At 40.1% G+C, this 26237-nt stretch overlaps 1 protein-coding gene across 2 annotated transcripts in view; it reads left to right on the forward strand.

Annotated features, from left to right (window-relative positions):
- Positions 1 to 26237, forward strand: part of ror1 (receptor tyrosine kinase-like orphan receptor 1) — a 313481-nt gene that overhangs the window by 269600 nt on the left and 17644 nt on the right. For both annotated transcript variants that reach the window (XM_062028260.1, XM_062028261.1), the window contains 4 exons: positions 15310 to 15437; positions 18909 to 19226; positions 21218 to 21463; positions 21537 to 21751. In XM_062028260.1, the coding sequence (XP_061884244.1) occupies positions 15310 to 15437; positions 18909 to 19226; positions 21218 to 21463; positions 21537 to 21751 (907 nt within the window). The remainder of the gene's footprint in view (positions 1 to 15309; positions 15438 to 18908; positions 19227 to 21217; positions 21464 to 21536; positions 21752 to 26237) is intronic.

The following is a 26237-nucleotide window of genomic DNA, read 5'->3' on the forward strand; positions in this document are numbered from 1 at the left end:
CCCCATCCTTGTTTGTGAATGACTGAGCATTTCATGGAAGCTGCTTTTATACTCAATCATGGCACCCACCTGTTCCCAATTAGCCTGTTCACCTGTGGGATTTTCCAAATCAGTGTTTGATGAGCATTCCTCAACTTTCTCACTCACTTGTGCCAGCTTTTTTGAAACATGTTGCAGGCGTCAAATTCCAAATGAGCTAATATTTACAAAAAATAACAAAGTTTACCACTTCGAACGTTAAGTATCTTGTCTTTGCAGTGTATTCATTTGAATATAAGTTGAAAAGGATTTGCAAATCATTGTATTCTGTTTTTATTTACGATTTACACAACGTGCCAACTTCACTAGTTTTGGGTTTTGTACTATGTGTGGATTGAGTCTAGGTGTGTATGTGTGTGTGTGTGTGTGTGTGTGTGTGTGTGTGTGTGTGTGTGTGTGTGTGTGTGTGTGTGTGTGTGTGTGTGTGTGTGTGTGTGTGTGTGTGTGTGTGTGTGTGTGTGTGTGTGTGTGTGTGTGTGTGTGTGTGTGTGTGTGTGTGTGTGTGTGTGTGCCACTAGCTACCAATAATGACAGACTTTGTGAAAGCCTTGGAACTTTATCATGGAGCATTGTTCCTGAACCTGAAAATAAAAACGTAAAACTCTGACTTAGAATGACCACTCTCACTGGAATGCTGAGGCAGACATACAGTAGTCACCGCAGCTATAGCGATAGGCCAGGACAGTCGCCTCAGCAGTGTTGAAGAAACTTCAAGATTTAAACTACTGGAACTGAACTGGAATGTCAGCTATAGTTTTGTGGCATGATCCTTCGGCCCCCCATATGATAAACACGACAGACTAGCCTGAGCTTCCTGCACCACCATCTTACTAAATCCATGTTTGCAGCCAGCGCTACAGTTTACTTTGGTTCACCGCAGCACAGTTTGGAGCTGGCATGTGTTACCATGACGGGACATGTAAACTGGATCATGACAGTTGCATCAGCTACTGTATGGACATTGTTTAAAATATGTTATTTATAACTGAAAACTGATTTTCAATTTCCTTTATTTAACCAGGTAAAGACTCATTGAGATTAAAATTTCAAAAGTGACCTGAGTGACTTGGTGTAATAATTATTACAACAAGACAATACAACAGAACAACAGCAGTCATACCACAACAGGTCAAAAATCATTTTAAACGATTAGGTAATAATTCAATTTAAAAGCAAGTACATTTCCCAAGAGAACTGGTTTCTCGATCTTTTAAAATGGAGTTAAACTCCCCCAAAGTGATCAATTCTGGTAGCCTCAGATCTTTCTGGATGTCATTCCAACGACCAGGGAGCAGCATAACTGAAGGTTTTTAAGGCTTTAAGGCTTTGAATCCTGTCGTAATGCACCATATTTTAAAACAGTGCAATTTGTATAATTGTTGTTGCATTACTGTTATTTAAGAGTCCTTGTCGGTCTAGGCAGTAGCCAACACTGCTGTTTCCAAGATCTAAACTGCGGTACTTTCTTTGCTTCTCGGACTGATTGATTGGGATTTAGTGTTGTGAAAGGACAGGATGTTCTCGCTTCTGTATTGCTGAATAGGAGCAATAGTTATGGTGGCCCTAAAGTGTCAAAAACAATACAGGCCTGGTGGAAGACACCCAGTGGTTAAGGCCTTGGACTGTTGGTGCACTCACACTATTAAATTCATCCTTAAGCAGCTTTTTGAAAACTACTATTGTCAGACTTTTCAGTCATTTTCTTGCAGCTAAGCCTCGTTGGCGGATTGACACCTTTTCCTGTCTTGGAAAACCAAAAGAAATGTGGACTGAACATAATCGGCTGGAAACATTTAGCCTGACTGTTAGTGATAGATTTTATGGATTGCCATGAAACGCAAGCACCACGATCAAATCAAACCTGTAATATCCAGTGACAAAACAGCCTGTTGGTTGCTCTCCAAAAAGCTGAAGAACTGGCCCTTCCTTTCCTTCTGTTGCCAGCGGACCCTAAATCTCCTGCTTCTTTGCTGACAGAAGCCTCTTTTATTGCAGTCAGTAAGCAGCAGTAACACGAGGACCTTTTCTTTCTCTATTGTGTTTAACACAGTGCCTCAGTTGCCCTCTCCCGCTGTTCATTCCCAGTGCGGTCACGGGCCACCGGCAGCCACAGACCTCAGTCAACCTCAGTCTCTGGTGACCATTTTGGCTGCCTGTCAGTGAAACGTCATTACATGCTGCAACCACATATGTATTTGGCATTTCGGCTACGACTAATGGAGTTACGCCATCTTCGAAATAGTAGGCCAGTACTGAGGGTTTCATACAAAACGTGCTGAAAGCAAGCACATTCTTTGTGCATTTATCTTAGATGAGCTTTTAAGCTCTGACAAAACGTCTGGGTCGATGGTGCCGTCTGGAGTTGAAGCAAAACATGGGAGTGCATCTTTGAAGAAGACAAGCGGCACGCTGAGGGGCATCCCCAAATCAGGATGTTACAGCTGTGACCTCATGCTGTTGGCAGCTCGTCTCCTCGTCACTCTGCACCCACAGCAGCTCCTGGAAACCAAACCCTAAAATCTTAAATGTCATCAGGGATCCGCCCCCTCGCCTCCTCACCCTTCAATCCCATCCTCTTTATGTCAGCCCCACCACTACCTCCACCCAACAAGAGTGTTGGGTTTCATGTCCTCTTAACCCCAAAAACTCAACAACATTCTAACCTTCATTCCAAAATATTGCACCCTCAGGGTTCATAGTTTCCTTGGACTGAAGTATGACAGTAAAACCGAGAAAATTGAACAAAATCTTGCATTTGGCTTAAATTATAACACTTTAAATGCTGTCATTAGTTAAGTCTCTTAATATGCTTAAAATTTTACAGATATTTTCCATATTATTAATTAGTTTTTGAGTAACGGGTACATAACTTGGATACTTGGAATGACCCCTTTAAATTGCCAGACTCGATATGTCGACCCCTCTTGGTCTGATGTCATCTACGGAACTGGAGCTTATTTCCCTGCATAGACAGTCAAGATAAAGGAATGTAAAAATATTATTTTGATGACTTAATTGCATGTTGTTGTCCCCTTGGTCCCTGATTACTTCAAAACGGATATGGTTAACATTACGAGCAAAAAATGAGTACAAAAGAATCACCGTTTCTATGATCTCTTCTATAGACACCGTAGCCTGTGTTTCCTCATGCTCTTTCAGCATTTCCACAATGATTTTGAGGAAAACATCAGTAGAAGAGGGCACAAAATAGAATACTAGTGGCTTACCTTCTTTTAGTCTCTTTTTTCAGCGCCGGGTCTGCTCCTGTATTTGGCTAAAAATAAAACACTTTAAATGCTATCATTAGTTAAGTCTCTTAATATGCTTAAAATTTGACAGATATTTTCCATATTATTAATTAGTTTTTGAGTAATGGGTACATAACTTGGATACTTGGAATGACCCCTTTAAATTGCCAGACTTGATATGTCGCCCCCTCTTGGTGTGATGTCATCTAAGGCAGTGGTCCCCGGTCAACGCTTGAAAATGTGTCCCACGGACCAGGGGGGGGGGGGGGTTATTTTTATATTTTATTTTTTCATAAAGAAATTCAATCAGGTGTGCTTACGGACTGTATCCCTGCAGACTGTATTGATCTATATTGATATATAATCTATATATTGTGTTTTTTATGTTGATTTAATAAAAAACATATATGTATATATATATATATATATATATTTTTTTTTTTTTTTTTTCTTGTGCAGACCGGTACCGGGCCCTGGCCCGGTGGTTGGGGACCACTGATCTACGGAACTAGAGCCTATTCCCCTGCATAGACAGCATACTTTCCAACCCTCCCGATTTTTCCGAGAGACTCCCGAATTTCAGTGCCCCTCCCGGTGGCTTACCCGGGGCAACCATTCTCCCGAATTTCTCCCGATTTTCACCCGGACAACAATATTGAGGTTCAACCTGTCGTCGTGTCCGCTTTTTCTCCATACAAATAGCGTGCTGGTCCAGTCACACGTTGTATGATGCTTCTACAGACACACGTAAGTGACTGCAAGACATACTTGATCAACAGCCATACAGGTCACACTGAGGGTTGCCGTATAAACAACTTTAACACTGTTACAAATATGCGCCACACTGTGAACCCACACCAAACAAGAATGACAAACACATTTCGGGAGAACATCCGCACCGTAACACAACATAAACACAACAGAACAAATACCCATAATCCCTTGCAGCCCTAACTCTTCCGGGCTACAATATACACCCCCAACCCACCTCCCATCTTCCGAATTCAGAGGTCTCAAGGTTGGCAAGTATGATAGACAGTCAAGATAAAGGGATGTAAAATTATTATTTTGATTACTTAATTGCATGTTTTTGTCGCTTTGGTCCCTGATTACTTCAAAACTGATATGGTTAACATTACGAGCAAAAAATTAGTACAAAAGAATGACCATTTCTATGATCTCTTCTATAGACACCATAGCCTGTGTTTCCTCATGCTCTTTCAGCATTTCCGCAATGATTTTGAGGAAAACATCAGTAGAAGAGGGCACAAAATAGAATACTAGTGGCTTACCTTCTTTTAGTCTCCTTTTTCAGCGCCGAGTCTGCTCTTGTTTCTCTGCAGATTCTGATCCAGTCTTTCTCCCGTCAAGCGTGCTCCTTATTTTCGGGATCGCATTTGGCTTGTGTCTTTTACATTTTTTCCATCCAAACACCAACCAAACCCTTCTTCTTCAAAGATAGAATCATTAAATCACTCGTCTCACTTGGTGCGGCCCATTTTCCGAGAGTCAGTTTGACAGGAGAGTTCCATACTTTCCTCATTTTCCCATCTTTTGGAAATGTACGCAGGCTGACCTCTTCTTTAGTTGTATTGATGCAACCTGCAGCAATCAATCTGGCAACCATATTTGATAATTCCCTCAAATTCTGTGCAAAAATATGGTACATTTTCATGCAGAGGCTACCAAAACAGATACTATGCAATATGATATTGCCTCCAGTCTTCTGTAGGAGATGCAGGCCCGCCCACATTTTGGAGCTAAAAGTTGGATTTCCAAAATGTGCTGAAACTTGTTTGAAAAGAAGCCTAAAATAATTACTAGTATCTATTTTGGGGGAAATTTAAATCACAGAACTATGAAACAAGCTTTCAGACTTTTGATGGATATAACAAATATTTAGCGTCCTCGCATTGAATTCATTGCGACTGAGCTGTTTAGGTTATTTTAAAAGGTTATTTGCCTTTCATCCGAGCAGGCATCAGTGGTTTATCTTTAAAGATTAGATTGGACAGCTCACGTAGAGACTAGTAGACTAGCTGAGCTTTACTATCTATCTATGTCTACAAGAAACATCTTGTAAGTCTTAGAAGATGTTCCTTGTAGACATAGAATATAGACAACAACCTGAGGACTGTCACGACGGGGTTTTCGATTACTGCGGGGTCGTTCTCCCAGGAAGGCAAACGGACGACTCCGGACAGGACTTGCAGGTAGGAACATGATTTAATTTTAAGAAACAATCAACGAGGTACAAAACAGAAAACAACCCCAAGGCAAGCGTGCCTATCACACGTGGAAGCTAAGGCAAAAACTTAGGACATGACACTATAGACATGAACCTCACGAAACTGTGGCATGAAACAAACATGAAACTGTGGCATGAAACAACTAGCATTAACTTTGGCATAGAACAAACACGAAACTGTGTCATGAAACCAATAATGACGCCATGACGACTGGCTGGCAAAGGCAGGGTTAAATAGTCCTCTAATTAGAAGCAGGTGCGCGTCCTGAACACCAGAGGCAGGTAAAAATCATAAGTAGCCATGGTAACTAAAACAAACTCAGGTGTCAAACAGGAACTAAAAGAGTCCAAAACTAACAGAACATAACAAAAACATGATCCGGACCACAGATCATGACAAGGACAAGTCCAGTATAGACTACTAGAGCTGTCCTATCTAGTCTTTGAGCATAAACTAATGAAGCCTGCTTGGATAAGAGGCAAAATGTCCTCTAAGACAACCTGAACATTCCCGTTTCAAAAGACCGCAATATTTGTACACAAATGCAATTTTACTGTCAGGATGTCATTAAGGAATGTTTTTTCCATATTTTACTTAAATGCATGTAATTTATTAGCACAAAACTTGGTAACAGCTTTCAGAAGTTCTTTCAGAATGTATTTTGGAGTGAGATTTGCCAGCGAGCACACTTGTCGGAGTCTCCTCACTCATTTTTGTAGTGACTTATGCATTGATCTGATCACTGACCGTATAGCGGTTAAGGTAAAAGAGCTTGTACGTTCAAAATAAATTGCATGGGTAATTTCAGTGTGTACATGATTAACTTGATAATTTTGACAGCCCTAATTAATTTGAGCTAAGGGTTCTCCAAAACGTAGATCAAGATTGCATTTTCGAGTAGCTCACCAAAAAAGACCAAGAGTATAATAGTATCTCGACTTACGATGTGAATTAGTTCTCTAACAAACCTTGTAACCCAAAATACTCATAAAATGTCAAATCAATTTTACCCATTGAAATGAATCGAAATTAATCCATGTCGGGCCTCAAAAAACACCACTCTTTTAACATGTAACATGCTTTTAAATGTGGAAAAACAATACAATAGAATGTACTACAAACAACAACATGTAGCTTTATGAAGTAAAAATAATTTACAGCTTGGAGAATGGACTTCAACGTTATCTCCTTCAGCTGCTTCTCTGTCAAACACACCATCAGCAGCTTCTCCATATTTTTATGGATAATGCCCACCATTTAGATAATATTCTAACACCCTTGGCTGACGTTATGCACTCTTTCTTTTTCAGTATGGTGCCTCTATGCTCGTATTGCTTTGCCAATTCAGCTCAGACATTTTTTCCATGATTTCTTTCTTTAATTCAATTAATATCATTCCAAAAAAAATTGAGCACAGTGCTTCACGCTCACTTTCTTCATTCCCATAGTTGGAAAAACAAATGTACGTCTTTATAGCCATTAGCTAATAGTGCTAGAGAGTGAGACACTGGATGGTTTGGTCAAATCTCACTGGGGTTCAAGGTTCAATGTGACCTTTGCTCTGCCAACTATTAGTGGGGAGACTCAAAACCCAAATTTTTGCTCGCAACCAAAAGCATAACAAATAGCCGAGAGACAGCGCGTATCCCAAAAATCTGGTGAGCTGGGGCACTTGTAAATGGAGATACAACTGTATTAGCTTCAACTCATGATAGTTTTTATTGTTCAATTCGAATACCATGTCCGAATTTAATGACAAATGACCGCAGTGTGTGAGTGTAGTGATGAACGTTACTCCCCCTGCTATAAATCTCAATTTTTGTATGTAATTCGTGCATATGGAACTTTTTTTTCCAACCCTCATCATCATTCGTTTTGTTTTCAACAACGCAGAGCTTTGTGACCTGTTTGCCAATTCATTTTGTTCAATTGCACATTTTTTAAAAATCTAGAGGAGGAAACGCCCTGCCGTCCTGCATGGCGTATTTCATAAATCAAGCAACATGGCTGCAGTTTCACCGGCGCCACCCAGGTGTGAATGTATGTGAATCAGTCCATATGGCTGTGAGTCGGAGCGGTGCTGCAAGAAAAACACGGCTGCTAACAGAGGGCTTCCCTTAATAAATAATGAGGTTGGAAAAAATGTAATTCGACAATGAGTCAGTGTCCTCAATTTTGTATTCAGGGTTTTGTGGCGAGTCTTTCTTTTTGTATTGATTTGAATCATAGATCAAGTCGGAACATTATTCATGTGCTTGGCAGTAGTGTATGAAATAAAATTGCTATGCGCTCGTTACACCTGGGTTAGACTGCATTCTGAAAGCCAAAGATCTAACTACTGTTTTATTTATCATTTATTATTTTATTATTTATTTTATATTATGTTATTCCAACATTAGTAAGTGAAGAAGTATTGGAGTTGTGTAACCTACAGGGCTCTCGTCACTATTGTGCAGTTGAACTAATCAGCAAAGACAAAGTCATACACCTTTTAGGGATGGGTATCTGCTCAGTGGCCTTGTGGTTGGCGTGTCCGCCCTGAGATCGGTAGGTTGTGAGTTCAAACCCCGGCCGAGTCACACCAAAGACTATAAAAAAGGGACCCATCATCTCCCTGCTTGGCACTCAGCATCAAGGGTTGGAATTGGGGGTTAAATCACCAAAATGATTCCTGGGCGCGGCCACCACTGCTGCTTACTGCTCCCCTCACTTCCTACGGGGGTTAACAAGGGGATGGGTCAAATGCAGAGGTTAATTTCACCACACCTAGTGTGTGTGTGACAATCATTTGGTACGTTAACTTTTTTATCTTTCACAATTGAATCACTAAATGGGAAATCGATATTATTACTCAACAGTGTCAGTTTTCGGTACTTTGTATGTGTTCAATTGTGTTAATTTTGTTTCAAAATGTCTTATTTTCAACATTTAAATCTGAGTTGCGCTGTCCGGTTGTTATCTTATTTTCTTACTGTTCAGTTTCTCATTTGCAAGTATTGTACTGTATTATATAGTAGACTTTGCATGCAGACGTTAGATGGCAGTAGTGTATAGACTATGGTGTGTTGCCTTAGCTACACTGCAAAAAGTCAGTGTTCAAAAACAAGAAAAAAAAATACAAAAATGAGGGGTATTTTATTTGAACTAAGCAAAATTATCTGCCAATAGAACAAGAAAATGTGGCTTTTCCAGACTTTCCAAAACAAGTCAAATTAGCTAACTTCAATGAACCCCAAAATACCTTAAAATAAGTATATTCTCACTAATAACAAGTGCACTTTTCTTGGTAGAAAAAAAAGAGACTTTTTTGCTCAATATGTTAAAAAATATTCTTAAAATAAGTAAATGCTAGTGCCATTATCTTGACATAATGATATGGTCTCGGCATTACATTTCTTGAAACCAGCAAACTTATACTAAAAACAAATTTATTGTTCTTAATGGAAAGGCAACAAGGCAACCGCTTGTTACTCTCGTGGTCTCCTAGCCGCTCAGGCAAATCATATGGTCTAAAAATGCATTTTTCCATCGATAACATGACATCATCGCGCCAAGTGCGTGCTCTTTCAGTCAATTAGTGCGCATATATACAGCCTGGCCCCCGGCCAAAAATTTTTTAATTGTAATTTTGAATAATTTATCTGAATGTGCATGAACTATTTCTGTTCAAAATTGTTAGAAATGTCACATGTTAAATGTTTAAATATTAACTGTCAGTTTACTGTACTGTGCCAACTGTACTACTATATGAGTACGTATTTTCTATTGTTTCATGGAAAATAAAACAACAAAGTCCATTTGGCTGTCAGCCGTTTTAATTATGAGACACAATTGTGTCAAAGTCATGATTTTTTTTTTCATGCTTGAAATAAGAAATTATTACTTTAAAAAAGTAGTTTTATACTTGTGAGTGTTGACACGGCTTTGCAACAGTTGATATTCTAGTTTCAAGCATGTTTTACTCAATATAGGTCATAAAATCTCAGCAACAAGCTGTAATATTTTACTGAGATAATTTAGGACCAAACACTCTAACATAAAATCTGCTTAGTGAGAAGAATTATCTTATCAGACAGAAAATAAGCAAATATCACCCTTATTTGAGATATTTCATCTTACTTAGATTTCAGTTTTTGCAGTGTAGGAAATAGTATTTCCCATTAAGTGCATCTTAGTTGTAGTTTTCATTACAAAAATGTTGAGGTGTTGAAATTGCCGTGTAAAATTGCTAATGCTAATCGATAGCATGTGTATGGCAAATCAAATGTAAATTAGTATCGATCTAGTGCATTTTGAAAAGTTGCTTTGTTTGGTGCCTATAAAAGTACCAAATTCGGTACCCATCCCTACATACCGATGACATCAGCTACATGTTTGCATTTTTCGTACTAGCGTGAACATACATGTACGCTTCACTGCTCCCCAGATTTATGTTATGTTACGTTTCCCGGTTTCAGTTTCAAGTTCAGTCTCTAAAACCGTCATCATGCTTTTATGTCAAGGAACCGTCATTTGCTACACCAGCTTGCTCCTCCCCCTGCAAACTCTGCAAACACCCCCTCTGCTTTTAGATCTGCAATAAAATGATTTGTAATGCTTTTCTGTTGCTAAGGTTAACTTATTTTGGATTTTATTAGCATATTCCAATACAAATCCCAGTTAGACTCAGCTTGCAAAAACAAAGGGTTCAAATTTTGGGTTTTTTTTTTTTTTCCATTTGAGGTTGTTTGGATTGGCAGCAGTCATAATTTCCCCGGGAGGACCCTAGCTGCACTGCGGTAATTTCTCTGCTTGGACGTGTCATTTGCGTGTCCAACATGTTGCCTAATTGAATTGTCTTTCTGCCGTAGAGCTGCCGAGACCTCATGACTGCCTGGACACACCTCACTAAATATGCACACAGAATATGGCTTTTTGTATTTTCCACTTCAACAGTAACAGTCGATCCTTCAAAAATCAAAAAATACTGTACATTCCTGGTTAGGTTTCTTTCTGCATGGTTCCCGCTTCCGAGGAGTCTGCCAGTGTTGCTATGCAGAAACCTGGTGCCAAAGGAAAACCATCTGGCGATGTAGAATTGATCATGCAGCCACATTTACTGGGAAACTATGTATTTGATGGATGGAAGTGGATTAAAGCAGATGTAAAAGTAATATTACGATAAATTGTATGGACGGGGATGTGTTGGTCATAGTTTTTGTGTGCTTTGGTTTCATTTCTGAAGTGATGTCTGGCTGGGGAACACATGGAGGGAGCTAACCTTGACCCCGCAGTCACTTAACACTCCTCAGAGAGAGGGAACCTCATGACCCCATACTCACTTCATGATGCCCTCATAACCTAGGTGTGTGTGTGTGTGTGTGTGTGTGTGTGTGTGTGTGTGTGTGTGTGTGTGTGTGTGTGTGTGTGTGTGTGTGTGTGTGTTCTGGCAATGCTTACTTAATGGGGACATCGCTCTGTTTACACAGTCACCTTTAGGGGACCTCTGACGGTATGGGGACAAAAAAACAGGTCCCCTAAAGCAGTGTTATTCAACCTTTTCTGAGCCAAGGCACATTTTTTTCGTTGAGAAAATCTCGAGGCACACCACGAGCAGAAAACATTAAAAAATGAAACTCAGCAGCCGATATTGACAATAAAAAGTTGTTCTCGCATTTGTTGGATATGAATTCAAACCATAACCAACCATGCACGACTATAGCTCTTGTCTCAAAGTAGGTGTACTGTCATCACCTGTCACATCACGCCGTGACTTATTTGGAGTTTTTTGCGGTTTTCCTGTGTGTAGTGTTTTAGTTCTTGTCTTGCGCTCCTATTTTATTGTTAATTTTCATGTCATGTACGGATGTACTTTGTGGACGCCGTCTGCTGCTCCACACGCTGAAAGTCTTTGCTGTCATCCAGCAATCTGTTTTTGTTTACTTTGCAGCCAGTTCAGTTTTAGCTTCGTTTTGCATAGCCATCCCTAAGCTTCAATGCCTTTTGTTTATTTTTGGTTTAAGCATTAGATACATTTTTACCTGCACACTGCCTCCCGCTGTCGTCTGCATAATGTGATCACAACAAACCATGTTCCTGACATCTACAAAGCAATTAGCTACCTGCTGCCACCTACTGATATGGAAGAGTATTACACGGTTACTCTGCCGATCTCTAGACAGCACAAACACTCAACAACGGCACATTTGCGGATTATAATTACTGGTTTGCAAAAAATATTTTTAACCCAATTAGGTGAAATTACATAATCTCCCACGGCACACCAGACAATATCTCACGGTACACTAGTATGCCACGGCACAGTGGTTGAAAAACACTGCCCTAAAGGGAAACCTTTTTAAATGATAGTCAGATCCATTCTGAAGATGCCTAAGTGATTTTTAAGCTTTGGCCCATAAAACATGTTTACTGGTTGGTTTGAGTGTGAGACATTGGCATTTCCTTTTTTTTTTTTTTTTAAATGGTCCTCAGTATTCACGTACAAATTTGTGTGAATTATGCAAAATTATTTAAATTTGGTCCCCATGAACCATATTAACTCTTTTTCTCCAGGGTCCCCAGTAAGAATGATCAGCACATTACTTCATCAATCTGGAGATTTAAAGACGTGTATGAGCTAACTGGGCAGTGGCCATTTTACCTATTTTTTTTATGCCTCCACAACCTGTAGAAAGGGTGGTCCCCACAAGTGATGATCAAAAACTTGGTCCCCATTTCAATTAACATGTGCACGTGTGTGTTCATATTCGCTTTTTTAAAGCTTTAACTGCTCTTTTTACCATTTGTGTGGTAATTGCTGCAGTTTTCAAACATGCATTACTTATTATGGCTGCAGATATCATCAAATAACAAGGCGGCAGTAATGCATGTATGTATTTTTTTATATATATAGAATGCAGTACTTTGATTAAGTTAATGTCGCATAACAGCGCTGCAATTAATTGTTATGTTCGTTTTTATTGCGTGTGTAATTGTTACGTCTGCAGTCTGTAATATTTTCACACAAAACAAAACATTTAGTTGTGAAGGGAGATTTATTGCAGAACCGTTTTATTATTAGGTTTAAATAAGGGCGGGTCCATGAGGTCTCACTTTAGTCAGAGCAATAGCAACAATGTAATTATTTGCGGTGGTTATGTGTGCGTGTGTGTGTGTGTATGTCCGTGCTTGTGTGTGTTGAGACCATTTACACCAGTGTCAAACGGACGGCCCGCTGGCCGGATCAGGCTCGCGAACAGGTTTTATCCGGCCCGCGAGGTGAGTTTGCAAAGTATAAAAATGAGATTACATTTTTGAATGAAAGAAACTGCTGTTTTAAATGTATCCACTGAATGTCACAATAGCAATTATTTGTGTCCTCTGTCGCTGGAGCTTCGGAGGGGGCGGAGCTATGTGCCCTGTTAAGATAGAGGACTGGGTACACATTATCTGGGCGCACATAAATATGATGAAATAATTTGTATCCGCCTTCAACTTCATGTGTGATTAATGAAATAAGCCCAAATGTACAAGTTTTGTTGTAGATGATGCCACATATGTACAGAATAAACCACATGATGTTAGTACATCAGTTGAGAAAAATGGGTAAAGTACAATAATAATAATAATTGATATTATTATTCATTCCATCTTCTGATAGATTAAAAATTAACACCAATTGGAGCATTTTAAAACTCTGCCAGACTCAATTCCACCTGTTTGACTGATGAACATTATTACAGTGGTTAGTGGTTAGAGTGACCGCCCCGCCTAGGTTGTGAGTTCAAACCCCGGCCGAGTCATACCAAAGACTATAAAGATGGGACCCATTACCTCCCTGCTTGGCACTCAGCATCAAGGGTTGGAATTGGGGGTTAAATCACCAAAAATGATTCCCGGGCGCGGCCACCGCTGCTGCTCACTGCTCCCCTCACCTCCCAGGGGGCGAACAATGGGATTGGTCAAATGCAGAGGACACATTTCACCACACCTAGTGTGTGTGTGACAATCATTGGTACTTTAACTTTAACTTAACCTAAAAAAGAAAACAATCTGAAGTTGTCTTTATTTTTAAGTTATCATGCAATGATCTTTCCAGTCCGGCCCACTTGGGAATAGATTTTCCTTAATGTGGCCCCTGAGCTAAAATGAGTTTGACACCCCTGGTTTCATCGGCGGTCACTTGAACGAGTATGACGATCCTCCTGGTAGGGGTGTATCCCTTTATGGAGGATGCCTGTGCGTGACTTTGTTTTACGTGGGGAGACTGACTGGTGCACAGACAGTCACCACACGATCCTTGACAAAATCGGGTCAGGGTCCAGTGGCATGGAGTCCAAGACGACTGGGGACCCTTTTCTGCTGCAGCCTTCTTCCGCCATCGCAGCCGTTGTCGTAGTTCTTAAATCTACCGTCTTCCGCCTGCTCCGCCGTCGAGGTCTTCACCGTATCCCTGGCTAGGGGGCAGTCAGGTACTAGGCCTTTGCCAAGGGCCACCTGGGGTACCAGTAGTAAAGGGGTTAACCTCCTAGTGCCCCAAGACCCCATAGAGGAGCCTCCACTGCCGGATGCACTTTAACGTCATGCCCAGGACACACCCCTGGCTTACACCTTCTTCATGCCCTATCTTCATATATTGTGGTATTGCCTGCTCTTAAGGTCCCATATGGCGCAACCTAAAGCAGACAATGATGTCACACCAAGCGAATATTCAGTGTGTGTTTAAATGATAAATGGGTTAAAGTTGTATCACGCTTTTTATACCTTCAAGTCACTCAAAGCACCATGCAAGGCCCTAACCACGAGCCATCAGGAGCAAGGGTGAAGTTAAAGTTAAGTTAAAGTTAAAATACCAATGGTTGTCACACACACTAGGTATGGTGAAATTTGTCCTCTGCATTTGACCCAACCCCTTGTTCACCCCCTGGGAGGTGAGGGGAGCAGTGAGCAGCAGCAGTGCTGTGCCCGGGAATCATTTTTGGTGATTTAACCCCCAATTCCAACCCTTGATGCTGAGTGCCAAGCAGGGAGGTAATGGGTCCCATTTTTATAGTCTTTGGTATGACTCGGCAGGGGTTTGAACTCACAACCTACCGATCTCAGGGCGGACACTCTAACCACTAGGCCACTGAGCAGGTGAAGTGTCTTGCTCAAGGACACGACGGACGTGACTAGGATGGCGGAAGCTGGGGATCAAACCAGGAACCCTCAAGTTGCTAGAACAGCGTGTGTGTGTGTGTGTGTGTGTGTGTGTGTGTGTGTGTGTGTGTGTGTGTGTGTGTGTGTGTGTGTGTGTGTGTGTGTGTGTGTGTGTGTGTGTGTTCTTGCACAACTGTCAGCTATGCACCAAAGTGTTTGTAGAAAAAATCAAATCAAAAAATAAGGAAAAGAGTTGTAATGAAGAGTGACTATTAAGTAGAGAGAATGTGTAAACGTGTAGTCGTGAAAACATCATCACCACATCCCTCCCCCATCTCTCCTCTGTGCACATGTTTCAGATTATGGCTCATGATGACATGTCGCTGCCATAAACAGGAATAAAAGCAGGAATTCTAACTAAAATTCCTCTTGTAGTTTTATACCCTGAACTGAGATTTGTGGCCTTTTGACTTCAGTGGCTCTGTACTAATACACTAAACTCACATTTACAACTGTTGCTTTTCTCATATTCATTCAAAGAGGGACCTCTTGTGGTCTGATTGTGGAACAGCACGCACAGCCGTATGGGTCATATTAGTTTCCAAGTGCAGATATTAACTTTTGCGTTCTTTCTTTGGCCTTTTTGTATGTGTTAGGGAGGATTTTGATGAAGAGGGGTTCTGCCAGCCGTACAGAGGCATCGCCTGCGCCCGCTTCATCGGCAACCGCAGCATCTTTGTTGACTCCTTGCAGATGCAGGGGGAGATTGAGACCCAGATTACAGGTGAGTGGTACACAATGATGGGCTAATTAGTAGCATTAAACAGGTCTGAGTGAGCACAATATGTCTGTCATGTCCTCATGTATCATGTATTTTTATTTTTTTGGACTATAATGTGCAATAATGTCATATGTGTAAATGTGTATATATATATGCATATGTATGGATATATGCATGTGTGTGGATATATACATATATATAGATACATATCTTCTTTTTTATCTTTTTTTTTTTTTTTACTATTTATATTACTAAATTATTGTGTATGCACCTTAGAGGATCTGCTCCAATTTCGTTGTTCTTTGAACCTGTTCACTGTAATAATGACAAATAAAACTCTATTCTATTCTTCTATTCTAAATCAGAATATATTTCAGACAATACAGTTTTTCTTATGTTTTGTAACACGTAACAATGATAAAACAATCCGCAATACGTATGCATGTACAACATTTAAAACCTTTAGTATATCATTATGTGGAATTACAATTTGGAATGGATTAAGTAAATAAATCAAACGATGTACTAATATGATACAAGAAAAGAAGAAAAAGAAACGGTTCAAAGTCAACGCGTTTACAAAATACCAAGAAGAAGAACCATGATAAACATTCTGAACTTATTGGTAATCTTATTCATCTCACAATATGAAATACAACTTACTTCACTGTGTATTATTTATTTTTTTGAATGTTATTATTTATGGAGTATATTGTGAATAACTTGAGAACAGGAAGTAAACAACGGTGTAATGGAAAAGGGGTTAGATGAAATAAGATCTCCTTCTTCCTACTCCTTTTCAAACACGTTGAAAAGAAAAACAGGAAATTGTGATGTATCCTGTAGTAATTGTATGCATGCTTGAAATAAACTCAAGCCATAACCATAATGTCATCAGAGAAAGGAATTACATTTTTGATTTGCTAAAATACATTATTTTTACGGGGCTTGTCAAATCGAATGTTTAAAAGGAATTGAAAACTAAAAAAAGAAGAGAGACATTTTTGTACCCTTCAGTCCAGGTCCATTTGTGTACAGTACCTTATTAATTTGTACCAGTTAAAGTACAATGGTTTTAACGCCCCAACACTAAACAGCACAAAGTGCTTCACATAACAGGAACGTCTTAATAAGCTGATAGGGCAAGAATGATGTAAACGAGTGCTTGAAACTCGTTTACATGAAACCAGCCTCTGGGCTGATGATTTTAGGTTGTCCTGAAGAATTTGGAGGTAATCCTCCTTTTTCATTGTCCCATTTAAAGCACCATTTCCATTGGCAGCAAAACAGGCCCAGAGCATAATACTACCACCACCATGCTTGACGGTGGGCATGGTGTCCCTTGGATCAACAAAAGAAGATAAATAAAATCTCAGAAATAAACGGAACCTAAAGCATTTATACAAACACATCAGTATGTGGGATTAAACTATGGAAGGGATTAAGTAAATAATTTAAACAATGTACTAGCATGATCAAGTTTAAGAAACGGTACAAGCAGATGTTGTTTACAAAGTATACCAAAGAACCGTTGAAGCAAAGTGAATGATATTAGAATCATGTACTCATTGTGGGACTGGGGTCGAATATGAAAAAGTTCATCTTTCCACTAATTTACTCCTTCTGAATTATCGTCACCTTCTGTAAATTTTGTAGTGACTCACTCGATGGACAGTTGTCTGTTGATTTTGGGTAAGCACGCCATTTACTAGCTTGTCTCCAAGTTCCACACTTTAACACCAGCAAGTCACACCGATCTCACTCGCTCGGCTTCCGTCTGCTCCAACGTTACACCCTCTGTTCATTCTCGCTTCTATAATCAGCAGTTCATCCTCCGTATATTCAGGTTCAAAAAGATAATAAGGTTGTGAATCCTTATTTGTCCAAAAATAGTCGTCATCAGTGTCTGTTATCAAGTCTGTCATGATTAGAACACGCTCGCTTTTGTTTCCGGAAGTAGGAACACACATTTGTTGCCGGAAGTCGGAAGTGCGCTGCTATGGACACGGAAAACCCGACCCAGCAACACTCAGAACTGCAATAAACAGAGCAATTGAGAGGAGACACAAACACGACACAGAACAAACCAAAAGTAGTGAAACAAAAATGAATATTATCAACGACAGTATCAATATTAGTTACAATTTCAACATAGCAGTGATTAAAAATCCCTCATTGACATTATCATTAGACATTTATAAAAATAAAAAATAAATGAACAATAGTGTCACAGTGGCTTACACTTGCATCACATTTCATAAGCTTGACAACACACTGTGTCCAATATTTTCACAAAGATAAAATAAGTCATATTTTTGGTTCATTTAATAGTTAAAACAAATTTACATTATTGCAATCAGTTGATAAAACATTGTCCTTTACAATTATAAAAGCTTTTTACAAAAATCTACTACTCTGCTTGCATGTCAGCAGACTGGGGTAGATCCTGCTGAAATCCTATTTATTGAATGAATAGACAATCGTTTTGAATTGGGAAAAAATCGTTTTTGAATCGAGAATCGTGTTGAATTGAAAAAAAAAAATCGATTTTGAATCTAATCGTGACCCCAAGAATCGATATTGAAACGAATCGTGGGACACCCAAAGATTCACAGCCCTACTAATAAATGTATTTATTTATTTTTATAAAATGCTAAAAAATAAAAATAAAAAAAAAAAGACCTTTGTTCTAGTCCCTCATAATGATTGTGTACGATAAGCAAAACTCCAAAAAAAAGTGCAGTTCCCCTTTAAGATAAAAAAAAAAAACTTAAATATTTACTTGACTTATGATTGCAAAGCAACTAATCCATTAAATTGTACACAGTAAAAATGATTAGCTTTTATGGTAAAAAAAAAAAAAAAAAGAAGAAAAACCTGGCAGCTCGGTCGCCAGAATTATACAGCGAAAATGTTTTTAATTTAATTTACATTAATATGCTGTAGAACTCACCGTAAATTTTACTGTAAAATTCTGGCGACTGAGCTGCCAGTTTTTTGGGCCGCAAAATCTACAGATTTTATTAAATACATATTGTAGGTGTAACAATATTATAAGGCAAATCCTTATACATTTATATTCACATATTATTGACTGTTAAAAGCGGCCCTCTTCGGACAGCCATAACTGTTATGTGGCCCTCTATGAAAACGAGTCTGACACCCCTGCTAAAAAGGTAAAATTCTGGCCAAAGACTTGTCTAGTATCTTGTATCTCTATTTTTGAGAGTGTACAGAAGTCTAAAGTGTGTGGTATTGATTAAACTGATCATCCCTCTTTTGGGGTACCAAGGACAGGGACACATATATACAATATACTGTATGTATGGGCTTTATATGTATATTATTACTTTACATACAGTCGGCTTTCAGCCCTGGGCCAAATTTTTTTAGCCCAATGCGGCCCCCAAGTCAAAAAATGTGGAAAAAACGCTTTGTCCAACATAGTTGTGTCTTTTCATCTTGACGCTGCAGCGGCGTTCACCATGATCGGGACATCTAACCATTTGTCGGACCGCTGCTCCCAGTTCGCCATCCCGTCCCTCTGCCACTTCGCTTTCCCGACCTGCGACCGCAGCACGGGGGCTGACAAACCTCGGGACCTGTGCAAGGATGAGTGCGAGATCCTGGAGAACGACTTGTGCAAGACGGAGTACATCATTGCTCGCTCGAACCCGATCATCTTGAAGCGACTGAAGCTGCCAAACTGTGAGGATCTGGCGGCCTTCGAAAGTCCTGAGGCGGCCAACTGTCTAAGAATTGGAATTCCTATGACGGAGCCTATTAACAAAAGTAAGACACTCACATTACCCGCACTATCTGAGACTCAGTTAGCCATGTTTACATGGGCACAAATTATCGGAATAAAGGCCCAATTAGATTAAAAATTCCTAATGTAAACACGTCAATCAGAATTTAATTTGGAAAGAAATGTAATTCCGAACGAGAGGGGTGGTTTATGCAAAATGATAACGGTTATTTTGTGGCGCGTTTCCGCCTTTGAGACAGCCGGATGTCTATCGTCGGGCTGCAAATATGGCGAGAGGGAAGCAGAATTGGTCTAATAACAATATCGCTAATATTTGGTTAATATTCAGGTCATGACATGTACCGTAAATGAAGTTTTGTTGGCTGTTTTGGGATTTTTTTTGAGGGCGCAATAGTGGACTCCCATTAGCTTCATTGTTAGCCACGTTGTACTTACCGTATATTACAAATCAGAAGGCAGGGAAAACAGTAAGACATACAGTATGTGTTCTTGTCTTACAACGGGATTGTGAATGATAGGCAAAATTCCCCCCCAAGAAATGCAGTTCCCATTCAAAGTAGAGGAATTTATTGAAGTTATCAGAGTTACTTCCACACTGCAAAAACTGAAATCTAAGTAAGATTAAATATCTCAAATAAGGGTGATATCTGCTTATTTTCTGTCTGATAAGATAATTCTTCTCACTAACCAGATTTCATGTTGAGTGTTTTACTTGTTTTAAGGGTTTTGCTCCTAAATGATCTCAGTAAGATATTACAGCTTGTTGCTGAGATTTTATGACCTATATTGAGTAAAACATGCTTAAAACTAGAATATCAACTGTTGCAAAGCTGTGTCATCAACACTCACAAGTATAAAACTCATTTTTCTTACTTCAAGCATGAAATAAAAAATCATGACTTTGACACAATTGTGTCTCATATTAAAAATTATTATTTTCAATTAAACAATACATACATACGTACTCATATAATAGTACAGTTGGCACAGTACAGCAAACTGACGTTTCAAACAATTTTGAACCGAAATAGTTCATGCCCATTCAGATAAATTCTTCAAAATTACAATAAAAAAAAATTTGGTTGGGGGCCGGGCTGTAAATAAATATATATATATATATATATATACATATATATATATATATATATGTATATATATATATATATATGAATTCATTGCGCACTAATTGACTGAAAGAGCACGCACTTGGCGTGATGATGTCATGTTATCGATGGGAAAATGCAAGAAATGTAATGCCGACTGCATATCATTATGTCAAGATAATGGCACTAGCGTTTACTTAATTTAAGAATATCTTTAAAAATATTGAGCAAAAAGGTCTCATATTTGTTTTTTCTACCGAGAAAAATGCAGTTGTTATTAGTGAGAATATACTTATTTTAAGGTATTTTTGGGTTCATTGAGGTTAGCTAATTTTAGTTGTTTTGGAAAGTCTTGACAAGCCAAATTTTCTTGTTCTATTGGCAGATAATATTGCTTAGTTCAAGTAAAATGCCCCTAATTTTTGTATTTTTTGTTTTTGTTTTTGAACACTGACTTTTTGCAGTGCACACTTTTAGACAAATATATCAACCAGCAGTCTAATGCTTCTCTGGTCAAAGTTCCAGTCAGGTGTTAAAAGCTGAAATAATCACAAAACCTCTCTTTTGTCTTCTTTGGGCCTTTTGCTTCTTTTTACCTTGTTGCTGTGATCTGCATCACCAATAGTTGCACCACTCTCTTGTGCGCTCTATTGCAGCAGTTTTGCGGAAACAACGTCCATGTAATTTACTCATTTAACAAATCTAAGATTTTTTCTAATACAATAATTGCAGTCGTTGCAGCCTTAGAACATTTCAATTTCAAACATTATGTACTGAACGGATGACTATAACAAAAACCGGGAGACCACTGTAGTTGTCATAATAATTTGCTCAAAATCTGTGAGGGGAAAGCATTGTCCAGTATGAGAATCAAAGTAAATTCTAATGTCTTATTCTCTGGTCTCCATCAGACCACAGGTGTTACAACAGCAGTGGCTCGGAATACCGCGGCACGGTCAGCGTGACCAAGTCGAGCCGTCAATGTCAGCCGTGGAACTCCCAGTATCCTCACAGCCACAACTTCCTGGCTGTCCGCTACCCAGAGCTCAACGGCGGACACTCATACTGCCGCAACCCAGGGAACAAACACGAGGCCCCCTGGTGCTTCACGCTGGACGAGGGGGTCCGCATGGAGATCTGTGACATACCCGTTTGTGGTGAGGGATCATCGATATTTTCTGTAGCCGCTTATACTCTTATTCATTCCACTCTGTCCGTCGCTTCCTGTAGACCATAAAGAGAAGTCCGGCGGCAGCAACATGGAGATCTTGTATATTCTGGTTCCCAGTGTGACCATCCCATTGGCCATCGCTTTGCTCTTCTTCTTCATTTGTGTGTGCCGCAACAACCAGAAGTCCGCCAGGCCACCTGCGCCTCGCCAGCCAAAACCGGTCCGGGGACAAAATGTTGAGATGTCCATGCTTACGACGGCGTACAAGCCAAAGGTAAGTCACACGATCCTAAATTAAACCCTCAGCGACATACCTAAACCACTGTGTCATCGCCATCTATTCTACACGTCGGACGGGGAGGGACTAACTAGTGAAATACAAGGAGTGATGTCGTGTCCATTGATGTGTCTGTCACTTTAAGAGAAAAAAAACGTGTGAGCAATACAACTGCTGTGTCGTTTGACCGTGAAGCACAAAACTGTGTTCATCAGGACACGCTTCTTTCGGCTCACGAGTGACAGTTGTACTGAAAAAATTCTGTGTTTAACGCAATCATCGACCTAAATGGAACTAAGAAATGAATAATTTTAATTTTATAGCACCAAATGTAAACTTTTTCTGTGTACTATTTCCTCATTGACTAGAGTTGCACCTTTTATATTCCTTTCTGCATAGCTATTTATTTTATTTACAGGTCAAATCAAGTTACTTTTTAATCGAACAGATGCCGCCATGTCAATTAGGCGTCATTTTGTTACGGTTTGTACAGGGGGAAGAAGACGGCACAGACAACAGGGACGTCGTTTAACTCTGTTTATTTATATATATATATATAATATATATATAAATAAGAAACTAATATTAATAAACAAGGGAATGGAGTGTAACGAATCCAAAAGTGTATGGTGTGCGGCTATGTGTAGGAATAAACTGCTGAGTGTTACCGGGAGTGTTGAGCGAGAGGCGGAAGTCCAAGAGGGGCAAGACAGGCTCAGAGGTCCAAAGTACAGGCAGGAAGTCAGGGGCAATAGAGAGGTGTCGAAGGTCCGTGTCCAGACGGGTGGTCAAGATCCAAGAAGCTGCCAGAGAACCAGAGGGAATACGGGGAGACGAGACATACATCTAGTGACGCGGGAACGGAGGAATGCTGTGTATGTGAACAGGTGTTTACGTTATGGCCCAGGATAGCAGGTTATGCTGACTTAAGAAGGCACGTCTTCTCATCAGCGACAGGTTCGTTGATTGCTGGCGATTGATTGCAGCTGCTTGCTGCAGCCGGACCTCTTGGAGGTGCGCCCAGCGCCGCACACAGATGACGTGTGCCCGGGCCGTGACACATTTATCCATTACTAGTTCAAGGTTATCAATTTGAGACAGCACTGTCAAGTCAAAATTTGCACTATAGGGAACTAAGTATGCAGTCTACTAGGGTTGGGCAATATAGACGATAGGGGTGTCAAAAAAAAAATCGATTTTCGAATGAATTGCGATTCTTATTTGTAACGATCCTTAAATCGATTTAAAAAAATAGATTTTCTGTAAATCTGTTCTGTCCAGCCACTCAGGGAAATCATATTGTTGATGTAGATGCCCATATCGGATGTACATATTTACTTTAGCAAAGGGAAGTGTAGGATACTTCTCTTGTTGCCTTATTTGTATTTGACTTAATTAAATGATTAGCTAGAATTTTATTACAGTTTTTTACAGTCGCTAGGACACATTTCCCATAGCTCAGTTGGTAGAGTGGCCGTGCCAGCAACTTGAGGGTTCCAGGTTCGATTCCCGCTTCCGCCATCCTAGTCACTGCCGTTGTGTCCTTAGGCAAGACACTTTACTGCCACCCACACTCGTTTAAATGTAACTTAGATATTGGGTTTCACTATGTAAAGCGCTTTGAGTCAATAGAGAAAAGCGCTATATAAACATAATTCACTTCACTTCACTTAGGTCACTTTTTCAAAACTCTTCACACAGCTCTCCAAACCAACTTTCAGCTCGTCACATCAGTTCATTTCACTTTCAAAATGCACTAAAACTACCAAATCACTTGATACATCAACTTATTCTTCCAGAAATCTAACAAAGGTTGACAGACAACAAACCCACTTTACAGATTTTAGGCCATGTTGTCCTTCCCTACAGTGTACATACACACACAGTGTACAAGCTATAACTGCAAAACTTTTGCAGTATTATTAGTATTGTTGTTAGACGGCAGTAGAGCAATATTACCACCAAAACCGCTCAATGCATACCTGAACACACACTCCCTTTGGGCTTGTCTGCATGGTGAAATCTAAATGAAGTCTTGTGCTGCATTTGCCTTTTGAAGTCTTGAGAGCAGCAGACTTCAAGAGAGAGTCATAACACGGCACCACCAAGTGTGTGTTGATTCAAATAGCTGTGCGGACGGCTGTGGTTTGTGTGCGTGCGTGTGTGTGTGTGTGTGTGTGTGTGTGTGTGTGTGTGTGTGTGTGTGTGTGTGTGTGTGTGTGTGTGTGTGTGTGTGTGTGTGTGTGTGTGTGTGTGTGTGTGTGTGTGTGTGTGTTCTTGTATTTCCACCCTTCTTGAGACATCAACAAGGAAAAGTACCTTCCATATGAGGACCGGTGAACAAGTTAGGACATAAATCATGGTCCCAAATACGGAAAACCATTGCATCTAATAGAGCAGTGTTTTTCAACCACTGTGCCACTTGCATACCAGTAATTATAGTCTGCAAATTATGTGTTTTTGTTGAGTGTCTGTGCTGTCTAGAGCTCGGCAGCGTAACCGTGTAATAATACTCTTCCATATCAGTAGGTGGCGGCCGGTAGCTAATTGCTTTGTAGACGTCGGAAACAGCGGGAGGCAGCGTGGAGGTAAAAAGGTATTTAATGCTTAAACAAAAAATAAACAAAGGCATTTAAGCTTATGGAAGGCTACGCAGAACAAAACTAAAACTGAACCGGCTACAAAGTCAACAAAAACAGAATGCTGGACGACAGCAAAGACTTACTGTGGAGCAAAGACGGCGTCCACAATGCACATCCGAACATGACACGACACTCAACAATGTCCCCACGAAGAAGGATAAAAACAAAGTGGATGCGGGAAATATCGCTCAAAGGAAGACATGAAACTGCTACAGGAAAATACCAAAAAAAGAGAAAAAGCCACCAAAATAGGAGCGCAAGACAAGAACTAAAACACTACACACAGGAAAACAGCAAAAAAGTCCAAATAAGTTAGGGCGTGATGTGACAGGTGGTGACAGTACACCTACTTTGAGACAAGAGCTATATTGATGCATGCTTGGTTATGGTTTAAAGTCATATCCAACAATTGCAACAACGACTTTTTACTGTCAACTGAGTTTCGTTTTTAATGATTTCTGTTGGTGGTGTGCCTCCGGATTTTTTCAACGCAAAAAATGTGCCTTGGCTCAAAACATTTTGAAAAACACTGTAATAGAGAATGTCTCATTGGCACCCCTGGTGGTGAAATCTATCAAAATTAGGGTGGTCCCAAAAAGGAGGGATTTTTCAAATTGTCTGCTTGTCGGTTTTAAAAGTGCTCCCCGACTGGCCAACATATGTAATAACAAGTGTGTGTGAGAAATTGAAATGCACCCCCTTTGGCCAAAATGTATTAAAAAAATTAAATAAATATGTATATAGGGGCAGCACGGTGGGAGAGGGGTTAGTGCGTCTGCCTCACAATACGAAGGTCCTGAGTAGTCGTGAGTTCAATCCCGGCCTCTGGATCTTTCTGTGTGGAGTTTGCATGTTCTCCCCGTGACTGCGTGGGTTCCCTCCGGGTACTCCGGCTTCCTCCCACCTCCAAAGACATGCACCTGGGGATAGGTTGATTGGCAACGCTAAATTGGCCCTAGTGTGTGAATGTTGTCTGTCTATCTGTGTTGGCCCTGCGATGAGGTGGCGACTTGTCCAGGGTGTACCCCGCCTTCCGCCCGATTGTAGCTGAGATAGGCTCCAGCACCCCCCGCGACCCCGAAGGGAATAAGCGGTAGAAAATGGATGGATGGAAATATGTATATAGAGAAATACTGTAATAACTTGAATTAAATCATGAAGATTAAAAACCAATTACAAACAAAAAAATTATTCCAAAAAAAATTTACTAAAAGCTTACCTTTTTTATATTTGCATAGTATATATATACATACACATATATATATTTGTTATTATTAATGTTGTAAATACACATCTTTATATATCTAGAAAGGGTGGTCCTAAAAAGGTAGGCATTTTTCAGATGTCTCAAGAAGGTAACGAATACAACAGCTTGTGTGTGTGTGTGGAGGGGTGTGTGTGTGTGCGTGTGTGTGTGTGTGTGTGTGTGTGTGTGTGTGTGTGTGTGTGTGTGTGTGTGTGTGTGTGTGCGAGCGCAAGCGCAAGTCATGGAAAGCTTCATATCTTTTTCATCAAAGCCCAGCAGGTCGCGAAATGTTTGACGGGACCTCTTTTTTTTTTCGAGCTCCCACACTCCTCCTTATGTCATAGCAAGCTGGCGCTCCAGCAGAAGATCGTATTTCTTCCCAAGGCTGCGTGTCTCTTTGACCGCATCGTTTTAGCCGTGCGGGAGTAGGTCGTGGAGGGGCGGGGGTATGGGGGGGTCTTGCAAGACGACATTTTTACTTGTGCTCAAGGTAGAGCGTGTAATACTCCCATCTTTGACTGTGACGACAACCATAGAATATGACAGCCTTGTCGGGAGTCACACGTATGTTTTGTTTACTTTGTGGTGACGTGTG

The sequence above is a fragment of the Entelurus aequoreus genome, linkage group LG19 (assembly GCF_033978785.1).
Source record: "Entelurus aequoreus isolate RoL-2023_Sb linkage group LG19, RoL_Eaeq_v1.1, whole genome shotgun sequence".
NCBI lineage: Eukaryota > Metazoa > Chordata > Actinopteri > Syngnathiformes > Syngnathidae > Entelurus > Entelurus aequoreus.